At 37.2% G+C, this 17,976-nt stretch overlaps 1 protein-coding gene across 3 annotated transcripts in view; it reads left to right on the forward strand.

The window, feature by feature from the left end:
* DCUN1D2 (defective in cullin neddylation 1 domain containing 2) overlaps positions 1–16,252 on the forward strand; it is a 31,889-nt gene extending 15,637 nt beyond the window's left edge. For all 3 annotated transcript variants that reach the window (XM_062601667.1, XM_062601669.1, XM_062601668.1), the window contains exons 5-7: positions 9,614–9,696; positions 12,071–12,167; positions 12,903–16,252. In XM_062601667.1, coding sequence (XP_062457651.1) covers positions 9,614–9,696; positions 12,071–12,167; positions 12,903–12,982 — 260 coding nt within the window. In that variant the 3' untranslated portion in view covers positions 12,983–16,252. The remainder of the gene's footprint in view (positions 1–9,613; positions 9,697–12,070; positions 12,168–12,902) is intronic.
* Positions 16,253–17,976: the final 1,724 nt, after the last annotated feature.

The following is a 17,976-nucleotide window of genomic DNA, read 5'->3' on the forward strand; positions in this document are numbered from 1 at the left end:
CTGCACTTGCCCTTGTTGAACCTCATGAGGTTCCTCTCTGCCCAACTCTCCAGCCTGTCCAGGTCTCTCTGAATGGCAGCACAGCCCTCTGGTGTGTCAGCCACTCCTCCCAGCTTGGGATCATCAGCAAACTTGCTGAGGAGGCACTCCGTCCCCTCATCCAGGTCATTGATGAAGAAGTTGAACAGGATGGGACCCAGTATTGAGCCCTGGGGGACACCACTAGCCACAGGCCTCCAACTAGAGTCCATGCCACTGATGACAACCCTCTGAGCTCTGCCCTTCAGCCAGTTCTCAGTCCACCTCACTGTCCGCTCGTCTAATCCACACTTCCTGAGCTTATCTAGGAGGATGTTATGGGAGACAGTGTCAAAAGCTTTGCTGAAGTCAAGGTACACAACATCCACTGCTCTCCCCTCATTTACCCAGCCAGTTATTCCATCATAGAAGACTGTCAGATTGGTTAATCAGGATTTCCCCTTGGGGAATCCATGCTTGCTACTCCTGATCACCTCCTTGTCCTCCATATGTCTGGAGATGACATCCAGAATGGGCTGTTCCATTACCTTTCCAGGGATGGAGGTGAGGCTGACCAGCCTGTAGTTGCCTGGGTCCTCCTTCTTGCCCTTCTTGAAGACTGGAGTGACACTGGCTTTCTTCCAGTCCTCAGGCACCTCTCCAGTTCTCCAGGACCTTTCAAAGATGATGGAGAATGGCCTGGCAACAACATCCGCCAGCTCCCTCAGTGTCCATGGGTACGTCCCATCCAGGCCCATGGATTTGTGAATGTCTAGCCTGCCCAGAAGGTCTCTAATCCTTTCCTACTCAACCAAGGGAAAGTCTTCCCTTCTTCAGACTTTCTCCCTCACATCCAGGCTGCAGGATCCCTGGGGGCTGCCTTTAGTAGTGAATACTGAAGCAAAGAAGACATTCAGTAATTCTGCCTTCTCTGTATCCCTTGTCACCAGGGCCCCCGCCCCATTCAGTAGCAGACCCACATTTTCCCTAGTCCTCCTCTTGCTGCTGATGTATTTGAAGAAGCCCTTCCTGATGTCCTTGACATCCCTTGCCAGACTCAATTCTAAATGGGCCTTAGCTTTCCTCGCAGCATCTCTACATACTCTGACTGCATTCCTATAATTCTCCCAAGCAGCCTGTCCCCTCTTCCACATTCTGTGTACTTTCTTCTTCTGTTTGCATTTGGCCAGTAGCTCCTTGCTCACCCATACAGCTTGCAGCTCTCCTGCCCCTTTTGCTGCACTTCTTACTCATAGGGATGCACCGCTCTTGAGCTTGGAGGAAGTGATGTTTGAATATTAGCCAGCTCTCCCGGACCCCGCTTCTTTCTAGGGCTTTAACCCATGGGATTCTTCCAATTAGGTCCCTGAAGAGCCCAAAGTCCACTCTCCTGAAGTCCAGGGTTGTAATCCTGCTTGTTGCCTTACTTCTTTCCTGCCGGATCCTGAACTCCACCATCTCGTGGTCACTGCAGCCCAGGCTGCCCCCAACCTTCACATCTGTAACCAGTCCCTCTCTGTTGGTAAGGAAAAGGTCCAGCAGGACACCCTTCCTTGTAGGCTCCTCCACCATTTGTGACAAGAAGTTATCATCAATGCATTGCAGGAGCCTCCTGGAAATCCTGCATTTACATAATTAGACCGGTCAGTTCAGTATCATCTGTTTTCTTATGCCCCAAACTAGGCACAGAGTTTGATATACCACTCTTCATTCCCAGACATAGGGCCTTCTTTGAAAAGAATTTCTTTCTTTTATAGGATTATCTTTTCCACAGTTAATGTGGTACTAGGAGAGTTTTCTTTCTCTTTAGAATTGCAAGACTCCTGTCTCTGTGGTCTCATCTAACTCAAATGTTTCTATTTTTTTTTACCAGCTTAATATTGGCAACTAGTGTATTTCAATTTGGATACATGCTATTTAAAGAAGTAAAAGTAATACCAGTCCTCATAGGTGATGTAAGTAGCGAGATGCAGGAGACAAAGGCACATTGCATAAGGTCTGCTGTGTTTTCCTTTAAACAGAAAACAATTTTCTGATTAACATTACTCTGGACCCAGATGTCAAGTCTTTCTAGATCTGGTTGTCGTCTTAAGAAAAGACTGATATTTATGTCTTCTAAGTGGTGGATAGAATTCAGGAAAAAAGATAAGAAGGTTTCACACAGCAATGCCATCTAAGTGGCTGCATATTGGACCTGGCAGATATAGTACTTAGTCATACTGAACTGCATCTGAGTGCTTTGTTTGTATTTTGAGATAAAGCAAAAGCTACAGTTTGCCAGGAGACCTTGAGAAAGAATTGTTATGTATAACTGTGGATCTGTCTGTTTAAACTGCTCTCTCAAGTTCTTGCTATGATATCTAGCTATTGCAATGACTTCCAGGTTTTAATGGTACAGATTTGGAAAGGTTTATTTCACATTCTGCTCCTATGTTTTAGCTTTTTCTAGTGCAGTCTGAGTGAAATTCTGCATCCTAGCTTTTGAGTGCTTGCTGGGTTAAAGGACAGGATTATAGACCTTTAGTCATGTTGCATGCAGGTCAGTTCAGATTTCTAAGGACAGTTTTTATGCTGAAAACAACACCGTAGCTCCATCTTGCTTTTTTGAATCTGATATTTATCTCTTAATGGATCTCTTAATGGATTAGTCTCTTAATGGATCTCCCTTTGAGCGCTAACAAGACGTATTGAAGAGATTCCTCATGCTCTTCAGGACTTTACTACGGTGTGTTTCAGCACAGCTGAAGAACTTAATGTGCTCTTTCATGGTTTTCGACTTTCAACGTGGAAACAAAAAGCAGATTTGGTCTTTCATCACTCCTTTGTGGCTCCTTCGTCTGCTTACTGGCTCAAAAGGTTGTGCTTCCTTCTCTCTGCTAGTTTCCTGGGATCAAGCAAGAAATGGTACATGAGGAGGGCATTCAGAATTGAATCAAATATTACCTCAAGACCAGGAGAATGACTATCTTTTCATCCTGTATATGGACTTCAAGAAAGTTGCATCTTCTATGAGCAGATGAGTATAACATGCTCTTTTTAATTGAAGTAACATCAACTTTAACTTTCATCGTAGTAAGATCTCCAGCTTCAGATTCTTTGGAGAGACAGATAGTAAGGAGAGATATTATTTTTTTTTCTTTTCTTTTCTTTTTCCTAACCAGTTACCAAGATTTCTTCCATTTTTATATGAAGAGTTAAATTGATCTATTCGTAGATTATTTGTAGGAGGGAGTGAATGAAGAAAGCAAGGGAGAGCCAAGTTCAGTAAATGAATTTCTCGATTACTTATGAAAGAGATCTATGACTACTGTATTTGAATAGTGTTTCAATAGTTTTGGTCTGTGCTGCTGGTTCTTGCTTTGTTTTCACTAACTTTTTTTCTTTCACTCTGAAAAGGCTAGCAATTTGGAAAAGTTTAGGGATACTAAACTAGGATAGGATAGGGTACTGTGATGAAAAAAGACCCATAGTAGCAGCAATGTTGTGGCATAACTGTCAGTTCTAGTAATGCCTCATTGATTCTTTAACTCATATTTGACTCTATTTGAGAAATGTATATACCATCAACTTTCAGTCATTTATTGTAGTTTATCTGAACTGTATATTAGCTGTATGATAGTGGTTTTTTTTAAATTAACTACAGTAAGATTCTTTAGCTTACACTCAAATCACACTTAGCTATCTTTTTCTAAGCCTAGCTTACATTGAGGCAGTTTATCTGCTTTTGTCTAATTGATACTTAAGCTAATAAGCATAAAAGATTCTTCATGGAATCAGACTGCTTCAGCATAGCTGATGCTGAGCTAGAGCTAATAAGCATAGTCAGATACCTGCAGAGCTCTTCTGAAATCTGCATGCTATGCTTCACCCCACTTCCCAGTGCTTTAGGTTTCACAGAGGCTTAGTTCCAACACTGTATAGTAAACGTCCACTTACTCAGAGCACTGGGGAGCTCCTTGCTTATGGCTTTGCAGGGATGAATGAGTCCAACTCACCTGGAATCTAAATTGAACCGCTTTCAGTGTTTACATCATGCCCCTTATCTCTCCTTCCCCTCCCATATCCCGTATCCCGTTGGGGAACTGCAGATAAAGGCTATTTAACTGTAAACTTGTAGCAATTTAGTGAAGGGTTTTCAAGGTTCAATCCTGATGGTATTTTCTTGCTACTTTGCTATGTGAATTGTATTTGTATCTATCTAGAAGAAAAATGTTCTGACTAGGAAAGGAACTAATTTTTGTGTCCATGTTCTTAGTAATTTGGAGGCCAAAGAAGACTTAAAAATCATTCAGAGAGACGAGGACACAAGGAATCAAGTAACTCATTGAATCTTGCAAGTATTCATTTGTCCTTTGTTGGTCAGGTAGTGTGATAGTCCAGTTCTTTAGATATATTCACACCAGTTTCCACTGTTTCCACACTTGTACCAGTTTCTGCATGGTGTCCAGGAATTTTACTGAAGCAAAATAAGTATTTGTGCAATGTAGTTTTTATTTTAGCTTTGTGAAATTATGATTTTGCCTGTGATCACAGTGAGGAAACAATAGGAAAGAGATCAAAAAGTATCAACCCAATGATATCTGAGGGCAAATTACATGACCATAAAGAAAACATTTGAAGTTCCGTGTCTTACACAGGCTAAATACACTTCCATGGCAATTGAATGATAACCTGTGTTTCTGTGTCTTGCACCTGTCCAGATTAATTTTTTATGATGTGTTGGGAATAGGAGGATTGGTCGCTTTTTTTTCTTTTCAAGACCGTAGAGTGAATTTGGGCTAAAGCAGTGGTGAGAGAAGGTCTCAAGTAAAGGAACTAAAAACTCTGAAATACCGCTTCCTCCTACAAGTCTTGTGTTGTATTCTTTTGTAATATTTTGGATTTTTTCTGTAGATGAACCAGATAATGCTGCATGATACTTCCTGTTATTAAAAAAAAATCCTGCACATATAGTCTGAGGCAGTGTTCATTGGATGAAACTCACTGGTGAGCAGTGAAGCTTAAGAAGTTGCTGAAGTCCTTCATAGAGATGACTTATATGAAGTAACAAAGCATTACAATATTGATAAGATTAAACATTAATAGAGGAAGAAAAGGGCGATATTGGGACAATCAGTAAATCTCAAAAGGTGAAATTAAAATAAATGATTTGTTTCCAAGCTCTAAAACATGGTAGGCTCACTGTCATAATATACAGAACCTAGTCAGCATGCTAACTAGGACGTTAGAAGGGCAAATGTGGCTAATATTCTTCTAAGTAACTAAAAGATTTTAAAATATCATTAGGATGCCAGTGTAGTGGGTTTTGGTCTTTTTTCTTTTAAGTTCTGTCAGTAATTTAAGTGAGTTAGTTTTAGTATTCTGATAGCTTCAAACATGACTTCGCAAACAAATTTGTTGGTAGGGCAGTCCAAGAGAGCTGGATAGATGATAAGTGAGTGCTGGAGTCCCAGAGTGCAGTCTAAATGAACTTGATTTCATGTTCCTCATTAAATCTTCCTCTCCAGCCAGTACCTTGCTAGCTGTTGATTTGTCTTTGTTTTCTCACTTTCTTGATTACTTGTATGTACTGATTTCATTCCCATTGTCCAAAATCATAGCCAAAGGACAAGGAATTTTAATTTTTTGTTGTTGTTGTTTTTCTTTTAATACATGCAAGAGTCTAATCCAGTGACAATTGAAAACAGTGAAAACTTTTATTAACAAAACAAGCCTTTGCTCAAACACTGAAAATAGATACAGGCTACTGTATACTGAATGGCTCCTACATTAATTGTGCTAATTTGTTGCCACTTCAAGTTCTCTGCTCAATCAGGGAAAGAGAGACAAGGTTTTGCTTGCTTGTTTTAACCTAATTTTAGAATGAGGTTTTAATGTTTTAGAGAGGATCACACTACATGCAAAATGTTTTGCTTCTAATTGTGAAAAGCTGATTATTGAAATAATTCAGAAGTGTAAGAAACTCTCTTAATTTTAATCGCCTTCCCCTTCTCTGAAGCTTTGTTTCAGTGTATGTAAACAATTTATATTATCAAGCCATTATATTGAAGGGGCTACATGAAATGTAACATTTGATAGACAATGATACTGAAAATATTTTGGGGTGAAGAGAAAACTCAAACCATTGGATGTCTTGCATTATGAATTCACTACTTGTGTTTACTTCTAAAAAATCAGAAGTGGGTTATGTCTGTTTAGATAGCCAATCCGAGTTTGCAATTTGACTGAGCCGGATAAAGAAGTAACCTTTTCAGTCAGTGTTACATGTTTTGGGGATCAAAGTAGTATGAGCTATAGTTCCATCAACAGCTGACACAAGTGACTTTCATTTCTGACTGCTGTATCTTTCTAAAGTAGTATTTTTATAACCTTCTGTAAACATTAACTGTTTGGTGGTTTTATGCATCAGATATGTACACCAAAGTTTGTAGCAAAGTCTCTTCTAAACTCGCCATAGCTTAGGTACTAATTTTCAGAGACTTAAGTGTCTGTCTTGTCCATCCCAGTCACAACACATGCATTATAAGTGTATAATGTGGAAGGTACAAATTTGTATATTGGCATGATAGTTTGGTTTTTATTTTACTTACAATTATGCTTTCATATCTGTGCAGCACTGAAATAAGTATTTCTAGAACTGTGCAAGAAATCTGCATCCTTACAGAAAGACGTTTTTGCAAGGCATAGAATTGCCATGGTCTAAGGATTTTTCTTCCATCTTTCATAGCTGCACTGATTGTAGTGCACAAACAAACTCCACAGTAATACTATTTATTGATACTACCATGAGAGTCCTAATAAAGAACTGGAGCTCTGCATTGTACTAGGCCATCCCTTTACAGCAGATTAGTTCCATTTTTCTCTCCTCAAACTCTAACGTTTTCAATCTAGATGGGGAATTGTCTTCAAGCAAAAGTGTAGCCAATCTCTTGACAGTATAGCAAGCACACTTAAAGGCCTCTTTTCCCCAAATGCCTTAAATTGGCATAAACTATCATTGCCAAAAATGATAGTCCCATCCTGTCCATTTGTTCAATATCTCTTCTTTGTGTCAGTTCATGGATTTGTGTGACTGCTATGGAGCATGTGTGACTGCTGTGAACCATGTAGTAAGCTTCCCTTCCCTTCCCCTTCTCCTTCTCCTTCCCCTTCCCTTCCCTTCCCTTCCCTTCCCTTCCCTTCCCTTCCCTTCCCTTCCCTTCCCTTCCCTTCCCTTCCCTTCCCTTTTTTTCCTTTTTTTTTCCTTCCCCTGATCTAATTTTAACTAAGATTAGGACTTACCCCTCTTTTAAATCACTACAGGGCCGCACATGCTTATGTTGCACAATAAAGGGAGAGTAGGTACAAATATGCTTCTTTCAAAGCTTTATGCTACTGTAAAGGATTTGGAAAATCATGGGTACTGTTCTATGACAGTTTAAATTGATCTGAGTTTGCCCTGCCACAGCCTCCCCCTGTTCCACCCTTGATAAGTGCAATATGGCCATCTTCCTTGCGCTGACATTGGCACCGTGAGGTGAATTAGTACAGTAAACTAATCCAGCTGAAAACTACCTATACCGAAAAGTGATTACTTAGCAGCTAACGTAGCACCTTGAAGTATTTTACCTCAGAGTGGCATCTACACAGAGCAAGTGCCGGGAAGGGTGTGTTTAATGGGGAGAGACCATGGCAGCACCAGCTTACTTTGGTTTCAACTGTTACGGGGCCACAGCCTGAGAAGAATATGCTTTTTGTATATTATAGGAAACAACTCCTACATCTTTGCACACACATGAAACGTATCCCACAAGTATCAATTAAAATAGTATTTCATTTTCAGGTGTTAAATACAGTTTTGCAATAATTTTTCAATGTCACGTAATATTAAATTTGATACAGATACCCAAATTAATCAAAGTGCTGCATTTTCTTTCCCGTTTAACTTTTTTGTGGCACCTTCATCCGTCTTTGCTTCTTTGCCTATACCTTCTTCCTTTTACCAGGGACGATTTAATCTAAAGTGTAAAATTTCCTATGTCATAAAACTTTTCTTTGAAGTGCATTTTACTTAATGTTGTCATATGATAGATTTACAAGTTTGGCTTGGAAAGGTTAATTTTCAAAATGAAAGCTGAATGAATGGGGCCAAAGCCAGTTATTTCACAATGAGGTTTAGAATTCGGATTCTTTGAGTTTCTTCCTCTCCATTTCTTCTGCTTTTCACTGAGATGATTGCTATGACTTATAATCCTTATATCTAAGCAGCAAATAAATGCTATTAACTAGCTTCTTCTGTTTATTTTCTGTGAGAAATGAACATGAATAGGTAGGTAGAAAAGCCAAGAAGAGCTGAAAAAGTTCATTAGGGCAAGAAGTAAATTCTGTGCTGAAAGGCACTCTAATCACAGTAGAGAAAATACCTGTCATGCTGTCTTCATATGATTGAGTATGTGTGTACCACATTTTTCATTGTTGTCTTAATTATGACACTCTTTTTTGTTGTCTGGGCCCCAGCCCTCTATTATATGGACACTAGGGAATTGACTTTGTTGAAATCTGGAACTTCTCTTTCATACTTGCAACTTGATTTGAGGTAAAATACTGGCTTTTGATTTGTAATGTGACATGTAGAATTCCAAATATCACGCTCCTTTCCTCTAGGTGAAAGTCAGGCTTCTTTTTAATATACTATGACAATACTTTCTACTAAATTTTCACATGTTGTTTATATCTATTTTATATTGAAAGCAAACAGTGAAAGCCGTTTGTGATTTAAGAAAAGCTGTGCCTTTATTTTGTGGTTACACAGCAGCATGTATATATTTAGCACTGCTATCTGCAGGACCTGGGACAGAAGCAGATAGGCATTGTGAAGTGCTTAGAATGAAAACAGGTCTTCAAAAAAAGCATTTCTCCCTTTATGCTACACCTCATATTGCCGCTACTCTTCTGTCCAAACATGTGGCATTACTGCATCCTACTGTTGGCATGCCCAAGCTAAGCTCTGCTCTTACATCGCTGGTGGTGTTGTGGAATAAGTCCTCCTTTCCTGGAATTAATTTTTCAGTTTTGAATATGAGTGTTCTTCTGTTAAATGATACTGGAAGAGAAAATTGTATTGCTATAAAGGGTGCTGTAAAATTATCCAAATCTTCTCCCCCCTCCCCTTTACTTAAAATCCCTTTAAAGTCAAGTCCATACATAAAATGCTATAAATTAACAGAAACTGGCACTCCTAGACTTAAGTGTTTAGGTTTTTTATTGATATTTTCCATGTTTGTGTCTGTTTTGGTTGGTTGGGTTTTTTGTAGCCAGAGTTAGTGTGTTCTGTTTCTGTAGATTAAAAGTAACTTTAATCCAGCACGGCTGGATGGTGACAAGCAGATTTTAATAGTTATAATTGTAATGTTCTGTGTGCAGTTTTTACTAATAGTACTTGTCTTCCTCCTTTCTGGGTCAGTGAGTATAAAATAGAAGTTACTTGTAATGATTTTAAAAATAATATATTTCATCTGTATCGCAACATACTAGATACAGCATTAACTATGTAATCACAGCACTTCTATTACATATAATATACTATAGTATTTATGTGTTACCTTGTTTCTTGCAGATCTAGAAATGGCAATTGCATATTGGAATTTAGTCTTATCAGGAAGGTTTAAATTTCTAGATCTTTGGAATAAATTTTTGCTGGTAAGTACATACTGTATTCCTTCCTGACTGCCTTAATCCACAGTAGTCTGTAGTTTGTATAGATGTGTGCTTACATAAAGAAAAAGGCAAGATGTTTGAACACTTCCTTTGAATATTTCTGAAAACTGCTATAAAATATTCTTAAATCAAGCGAGATTAAATCCTCTCTATGTAATTGCCTAACTGGGAAAGAAGCAAAAAGATGCATTGAGGCAATAGTGAATTCTACTTGCTTGATTCTTTATCCTCCTCCTCATCAAAACTTCTGCCTGAAATGAAGCCATAGTTGTAGATTGAACCTACATTGTCTTTATTCTCAGACAGTTGTGGTTATTGTCAGTCATTAATTTTACAATACTCTGCTTTTTGTACTATTAATGCATAAACTTAATGTTCTCTAAATGTCAGTTTTGTTATGACTGATTTAACTCTGAGAGACTTTTCTTTTTAAACGAAAATTTTTGAGTAATTATTTTGACTCATTTTTTAGATAATAGTTTTGGACTGATCTTGATGGTTTTCTCTTATCAGTACAGCTCTGTAGGCAGTGGAATAAAGGTGCATAAATTAAACTTTAGAAATCACAAAATATTCTCGTTAAAGACCTAGTTCATTCTTACATGTTTCTTCATTTGCATTTCTTTGTGTTTGCAAAAACCTATATAATGTTATAAAATATATAATTCATCTTTGGGGTTTTTCTATTTAATTTTTCTCTGTAGTTTAAGAGAATAAAAAGTCTTTCTACATTTTGTCCCATAAGCACTAATGCGTAATAAGCAAAGTGTATACTTAGAATGTTTTCTTGTAAGCTCTCTTCTAAATCAGTGAGGTTTTTTGGACAGAGTATTTATTTTATTCACTCACTGTACATACAAGTTTCCACAGGAGAATTTGTGAAAAGATTTAACATTTTAACTGCCTTAATATGCTAAGATTTCTCAATCTATACAGATATGGAAATACACCTGAAAAAAGTCTTAATACTTTTTTTTCCCCCCCATTCAACTATCTAGTATGACAAACAGTTGTGCGAGTCTCTGATTCAATCCCTGTTATGGAGGACCTGGCATAAAGCATGTCTGTCTTTGCTTTGAATATTTAACCTGGAAATGTATATATAGTATATTTGTTTCAGAAGAAACATTTAGATCAAGAAATTCTACCTAAGAAAGTAGAAAGCTAGGAATCTTTAGGTCTTTTTTTTTGGGGGGGGGGGACACTAGTTTTCAGAAGACATATTTGCCTGTCATATTTTGCAATCAAGATAAGATGTTTGGCTTGTTTCAGATGTTTTCTGCTATGTTGGACATCAACCTAGTTTTGATGAAGTTCTAAACTTCTTAGAAATGCAATTTATTCTCCTGAATATATGAGAATGTTATTGCAAAAAAGAAATTTACCTTACTGCCCAAACTGATTCTATTTGCTGAACTGACAGAAAACTGAGGAAAATGAGTATTTTCCTCTGTGCTAATCAGTTGACTTCCCAAGAAGTCAGACAAATGCCACAGCTGGCTCAGGAGGTCCTGTGGGACTGTGTGTAGTGTGGATGGAAAGAGAAGTGAAGCAGGGGAAATGGGGCTTACAACCTGCCCCAGCAGACCAAACTAGTGCCAGCGTGGAGGAGGGAAGCAAGAGCTAGCAGCTATGAACAGGGCTGAAGGGAGGATGGGAGGGCTGACTGAAAACTCAGAGAAAGCTGACTAGGAGTAAAGCTTTCTTAAGTGTTGCTCAAACTGGCCAGACAGGAAACTAACATGTCAACAGGGTGATGCAGAAGGAGGATACCTGAAATCAGACCAGGATGTGGTAATGAAGAGTAAGATTGACTAGGAAGAAGAGGTTAGGAGAGAAGGAAAGGAGCAAACAGAGGTATTGCGCTATGGTGATGTGGAGAACAGTTGATCAGAGAGGCTGAGAAGATGGGTCCAGAAGGTAGCCTGGGAGTAAATGAGAAGAGGAAAGTAGGAGAAGGGTACAACTATATAACCAAGGGGTTGAGGGAGAGTTTGAATTAGCACAGGTAAAAGAGGACAAGGAAAGAAGGACTTGAGTTGAAATGGCAGAATGCCAATTTGTGGCTACACAGTTTCAGAATGTTGAATGGAAGCCAAGATCCATTAAGCAGAAGTGTAAAGTGCATTTTTTTTTAAACCATAACAAGTTAGAAACAATCATCCTAAAAGCAAAACAGAAGAAATAAAACAGCTAACAAAGACTTCTTGTTGTTTTTCTTTTTTAGTAGATATTTATTGTTGTAATTTTCTTCAGAAACTCTCAACTTCAATGAAAAAAAAATACAGTATAAAATACTGCTGTGAAACTTGAAAATACTTCATACTTAACAGTACCATTTTTTCCTTCTTTACAGGAACATCATAAAAGATCAATCCCAAAAGATACATGGAATCTTCTGTTAGACTTTGGAAATATGATTGCAGATGATATGTCCAACTATGATGAGGAAGGTAACAAGTACTTGAATAAGTTTTCAACATTGGTATAGCACAATTAAAATTTTGCTCTGAATGAATAACAGAACATACTTTTATGTTCTGACCTGATGTCTTAATTTGTTTACCCATGAAGGTATAGTAGCAAACAGAGTATCATACTTATTGCCAAAAAGTTAATGATAAGTAGATTAACAGTTTTCTTTAATATGTAGATAAAACTAAAGGTACTGTCAGACCATTATATAGAACATGCTATTTGAATCTGTTATGCTACAGAAGTCAAAATGAAACTGTATTTCTGTTCAGAAATGTTGCTAGCAGCAAGGCAATATATCATTTTTCTAGTTGTAAGAATGTCTACAAAAGCATATCTTTACTAACCTAAATGAGACTTACACTATGTCACTAATCCTGTGAATCCTGCTTTGGAATGAGTATGTACAAAAATATTTCCTAAATTTTGAATGACTTTAATAGGAATGATCTTGTTTTCAGCTAATTTAGAAACCTGGTAGGGTAGATTATGCTTGATATATTTCATTTTGTACTAAGAACTATTGCTGCAAGAGGAGAGTCAAATGTTTAATTTACTAGTTAGGTGCTTTTTCAAGTGTCCATCAAGTCATGTGTGTTAGAGCCAGGCTAGGCCAGAAATACTGAAGCCTCTGATACTTAGTATTTTAAGACTAAACCAACTTATTGCTAATAATGACATGTTCTTTTCTAAATTGCTTGTCTTCTTTTCAGGAGCATGGCCGGTTCTTATAGATGATTTTGTGGAATATGCACGACCAGTAGTCACAGGAGGAAAGCGTAAAACTTCCTAACCCTAGACTCATCAGAATGGACTAATTGTGCAGTCTGAACTGCATTAGGTAACAAAGGTTTTTTTTGGCCAATAACTGTGCACACTGTTGCTGGTTTCAGTGGTCATGATGAGACTCCATAGACAAAACTGAAATTCCTCCTTTCTGTCTAAAGAAAATGATGACTGACTTGTGGACACCTCAAGAACAAACTCAGAAGATAGTCCAGGCTGTTTGTAGGCTATTGGCTTCAATTATTGTACTGGTTGTATCATATAGGATGTAGATTTTGCATGATTTTATACTTTGGAGAAGTTTAACTAGAAGCCATTTTATTAAAGTTTTGACAGCACAGCATGCCATTCAGTTCATGATCCAAAATGAACACCAGCAGTTACATGAATAAAACTGTATTATATTGTACTTATATGAAAAGCAGTATTTGTGGTATATAAATTAAATCCCTAAATGAAACTTATGCAGTATGTTGTATTTTTATAAGACTTAGCTCTGTGTATCTACCCTAATACAGAACTGTAACAAGAAACACTTTTTTTTTCACTTGTTGCTGAGATTTTAAATTTATATTTTTAAGCTCTTAGATGTACAGACTAATCACATCTAGCCTCTTTTTTTTCTTTTCCCTAGTAAGATTAACTTCCTCATCACTATATTCTTGAAGGTCTTGGACACGTTACATTAGCGTTGCTGAGGAAGGACTGCTGCCCTACATTATGTTGCAAATCCAACATTTTTTTATTAACTATTTTAAAGTAGACCTTAAACAACCAAAGATGCTTTTATAGTTCATGTTTGATTATTGTAATTCAGTTAGTCTTCATTTATGTGTTTTGTTTATTTTATTTTAAATTATGAATTGATATTTATTTTTTTAGATTTTGGTAGCCTGAAACATATCATAAATTTTAGTTAAATGCAACAAGTTATGAATGCAGGTCCTGACATGTCCCACAAAAATAAACAAGAATAAGCCCAAAGATTTATTATAAATAGAGTTAGCTCCTGCTTTGGAGAAATAGGTAGAGGTAAGGAGACTTTATATTACTGATGTTAGCCTCTGGATGTTTTTGTAATAGAGTTATTCAGTAACATTTATTAAAAAAAAATGTATATAGATGCAGTATTGGATCGGTTTACAACAAAGCTGAATTTGTTCAGTCATTCTTTCTCCTCTTCTAACAGCTATCTTATTATAAAGTGTATGGGGCTGGTCTCTTCTTTCTCAACAGTGTCTTTCAATGCCTAAGCACAAGCAAGTTTTATCAGAAGCTATTGAGCATATTTTCATGCAGGGCTCTTCTGAACACTACCTCATCAGAATGAGTTTGTCATAGCTGCTATAAAAGTTTGTTAAAGCAAAGAGTTGTTAATGAGTATATACAGCTATGATTAATATATTTTCTGTAATCAGACTTGAATTGATGCAAGAACTTGGGAGATAATAGTGCATTAAGTTATATAATTTATATCTATTTGGATCACATCAGATAATTTAAGTATTTCATGATAGGATACTATTTTATTTTATAGTTGTGAGGATATGAAAACTTATAATGTTCTTCTAAACTCTAATATTTAGGGGTCTGTGTAAGCTGTCAGCTTTTATTTATGTCAATGCAACCTACAAGTTTAAAAGAACATGCGGAGTACAGAAATACTGCCTTCATTCTTTCTCCTACTTGAAAGAATTTTAGTTATGAATGATGCTTGAAAAGTAGAGTGAAGACAGGGCCTGTATTTTAACAAGTTAGCAAACTTTTTGTGAATAGTGATATAGACAGCAAGTTACAAATAACCCATGAATGATTTATTATTAGTCTATTTTTTACTCCTCAGGAGTATTTAAAGTGTTATGTCTTGCATGACAGCCACTAGATGTCAGTGTCTCAGCCTTTAAATACTTGTCTCTTTTCTGCATAGAGACATACTAACTAGTTGTTAGTATGTAATATTAACAAAAATTATTACTTAACTACATCTCTTTAGAAAGACATTCATGTATGTAAGTCCAGGTATTCTACAGAAGTCAAGTGAAATTTAAAAATAATAATAATACTCTGTTTTTAATGCATTCCATTTACCTGCTCTTCCCCAGTGGGAACAAGTAATTTTCATCTCTCTCCTGTAAGCTTTGGAGGATAAGTGTGTAACATCCAAAAACATCAGCTGCATTTATTCAGCCAAAAGCAATGGAATGCTTCTTATTCAGACAATTATGACTTAAAAATTGTAGGTATAATATAACTGAGCTGAAATAGTTTAATCTATTGGTCTATTATGTAGCTGAATAGTTTGCATAGCATAAGAGCTTGTGAAACGTTTGTTCATGCTGAGAATGAGAACTCTATCGAATCAAGCTAATAATGACCCTTTTACCATTTAAAACAAACAGAATGTACAAAATACTCTTTTTTTTTTCTTTCCTTTTAACTGAGGAAGAACTACCTGAGGGCACCAAGGTTGCTGGGCAGCTGCGTCTTGCATGTATGTGGGTTTTCTTTCTGTTTTTTTTATTTGTTTGTTTTTCACTTTGCCCATGTTACTATGAGGAAGAATGTGCTCAGCACTCATGATATTTTCTTTCTATACACATACATTTATTCACTTGCTCTTAAGCCTTATTGTAGTGAAGGTGGAAGACACCTTCCAATAGAAAAAGACTGGTTAAATTCTCTCTTAAGATGCAGGTTGCTTCCTATCAACCGTGCTATTCCCAGTCTTCTACCGATTAAAACCACCTATATGTTTTATGTTCCCATAAACAATAGTATGGAATACCATTTCCAGGCTCGAGCAGTTGTACGTGTAAATGCAAATAACCTGCTTTTAAATGGTGACTTCCATATGTATTTTCATACTTGCTGCTATCCACTGTTCCGCCTTACACGAGACTCTGACTTTGCTTTTAGGTAAGCTAGTATAGTGGTAACAACTAGGCTGGTAAATTTATTATCATACATGGTACAGAAAACTTTGATTAGGTTTTTCAGTGCTTACAGTGTTAGTTCCTAGATATGCTGTATGTATTTTTTAAAGTTGGTGCCAACTTGTTTGGTTTTACTTCTTAGAGTATTTGAAGCTGAGCCATGGGGTTTGTATTTGCCAGTTCTAAATTTAAATGTAATTTATCATGTATGCCATGCCAAGGAGGGCAAATCTATAGGTGTTTGCTCACGGAATGCACTTGAGAGATTTGCTGCTGAGTAAGCTGTACACATGTAAACTTTGTGGCAATTGAAAAAGGAATAAATGAACTTTCAACATAAAGGATTGAAGTCAATCATGTGGGATGTCTGTGCTTTTTGTCAGCTTTCTGCTTTGGAAGCATTGCAAAGGCTGGTGTGGTTTTTAGTTCTGTTTTCCAGTTAGTTTATTAGATTCTTGCTTTATTTCATCAGTCAGAAGATGGCAAGGATGCAACACATACATTTTTTGGCAATTATACTTAAAATAAATGTCTATCTGTTTTGCTCATCTGTGCCATCTTTATGTTATTTAAAAGCTTGCTGTGTTTAACTGCAGTGCTGGATCTATTACAGGTAGAAACCAAACTAACTGCAGTTTGTGTCATTAGTTCGTACTGGCAATGAGAAGTGTAATTGCAGGGGAAGTCCTACTCAGTCCTGGGCTCCAAGCTCTGTAAGAGAAGCAGCACAGTCAGCTGTCTGTGCAAAGACCTTCAAAGGTATGTATACAACTGTCCTTATTTCTCTTTCTCTGAAAGTTTGAATTAAAATAAAAGCAGTTGTCCTCTGTGCTCTCCCAACTTCCCATCTGTCTCCAGCCTCTGTAATACTACTTGGTACAGCCAGTCTGGTTGTTCAAGTGATTGATTGCCTTCTCTAATGAGCACAAAGGCACCTGAGTATCCAAGAGCGTGAGCAGACACAGCACTGATTGTTCAAGTGATTGATTGCCTTCTCTAATGAGCACAAAGGCACCTGAGTATCCAAGAGCGTGAGCAGACACAGCACTGAAACTGTTTGTTTCTGTCAAGATGCCTTGAAGCTTGTTTTACCAACCACTGGATACTCTGGTATCATGTGGGTCGGCCTTCTCCTGTAACCACAAAAATGGCTGGTACTGATACTGGAGCCACGGGAAGCTTGCTCCTTCCAGGCATCAGCAACCGTTGCTTTCCTCAAGTGTCACCGTCCTGGTACAGCCATCAGACAGACAGACACACACACGCATGCACACACCTTTTTTTTTTCCCCCTTCTTTTCTAGAAATCTGTCACATTTGACCTTTTTATCAGTGTGCCGTGTGGAATTTTGTTAGGATGGCACCTCCAAAACTAGGCTTTTTTGTTTTAAACAGACAGAAGTGTCTGGAACTGCAGCTGTGTTTTCACCCTCAAGCACAAATTCCAAGTTTCAGACAAGTGCATACAATGTTCAGCTTTTTATGAGAAGGGACTAGGGGAAGCTTAAAGGCATTAAAATTTTGATAAATAAGTGACTAGTTATTGGGATCCTCTTGGCTTGTATATATACTTGAGAAACTATACCCATTACATAGACTTTACATAAAGTGAAGTAAAAAAACCCAAGTTCTCTGCAGTGTTAAAGACATTTCTTTTAGGACAGTGGTGTAAAGTGGTTTGAAAATAGTTCACCTCTCTGTTAGAGAATTGAGTCAAAATAGTGGTGGTTTTTTTCCCCAGATCTCAGTAAATGTTTTCTTTATACTTAAACTTTTTTTTTAGTTTATTTTTTTTGTTTTTGTTTTTGTGTTTTTTTTTTTTTTTTTTTAGTTGTTACATGAACTCTTGCATTCATCTTCTGGCAAAATTAGTATCATTCCTAAAGAAATGATTCTGTTGCTAAAGTGATACTTCAATAGTGGCAAAAGATACAGCTCCTGATAGAAGTCTCAGAAGGTTTAGTAAATAGGCTGAAGTCTAATGAGTAAGCAAAGCAGGAAATCAAATCTCTAAAAAGACCCAGCTGATACCGAGACTGATCTATATTTGTGTAGGATGTGGTTTTGTA

This window comes from Rhea pennata, chromosome 1 (genome assembly GCF_028389875.1).
Source record: "Rhea pennata isolate bPtePen1 chromosome 1, bPtePen1.pri, whole genome shotgun sequence".
Taxonomy (NCBI): Eukaryota; Metazoa; Chordata; class Aves; order Rheiformes; family Rheidae; genus Rhea; species Rhea pennata.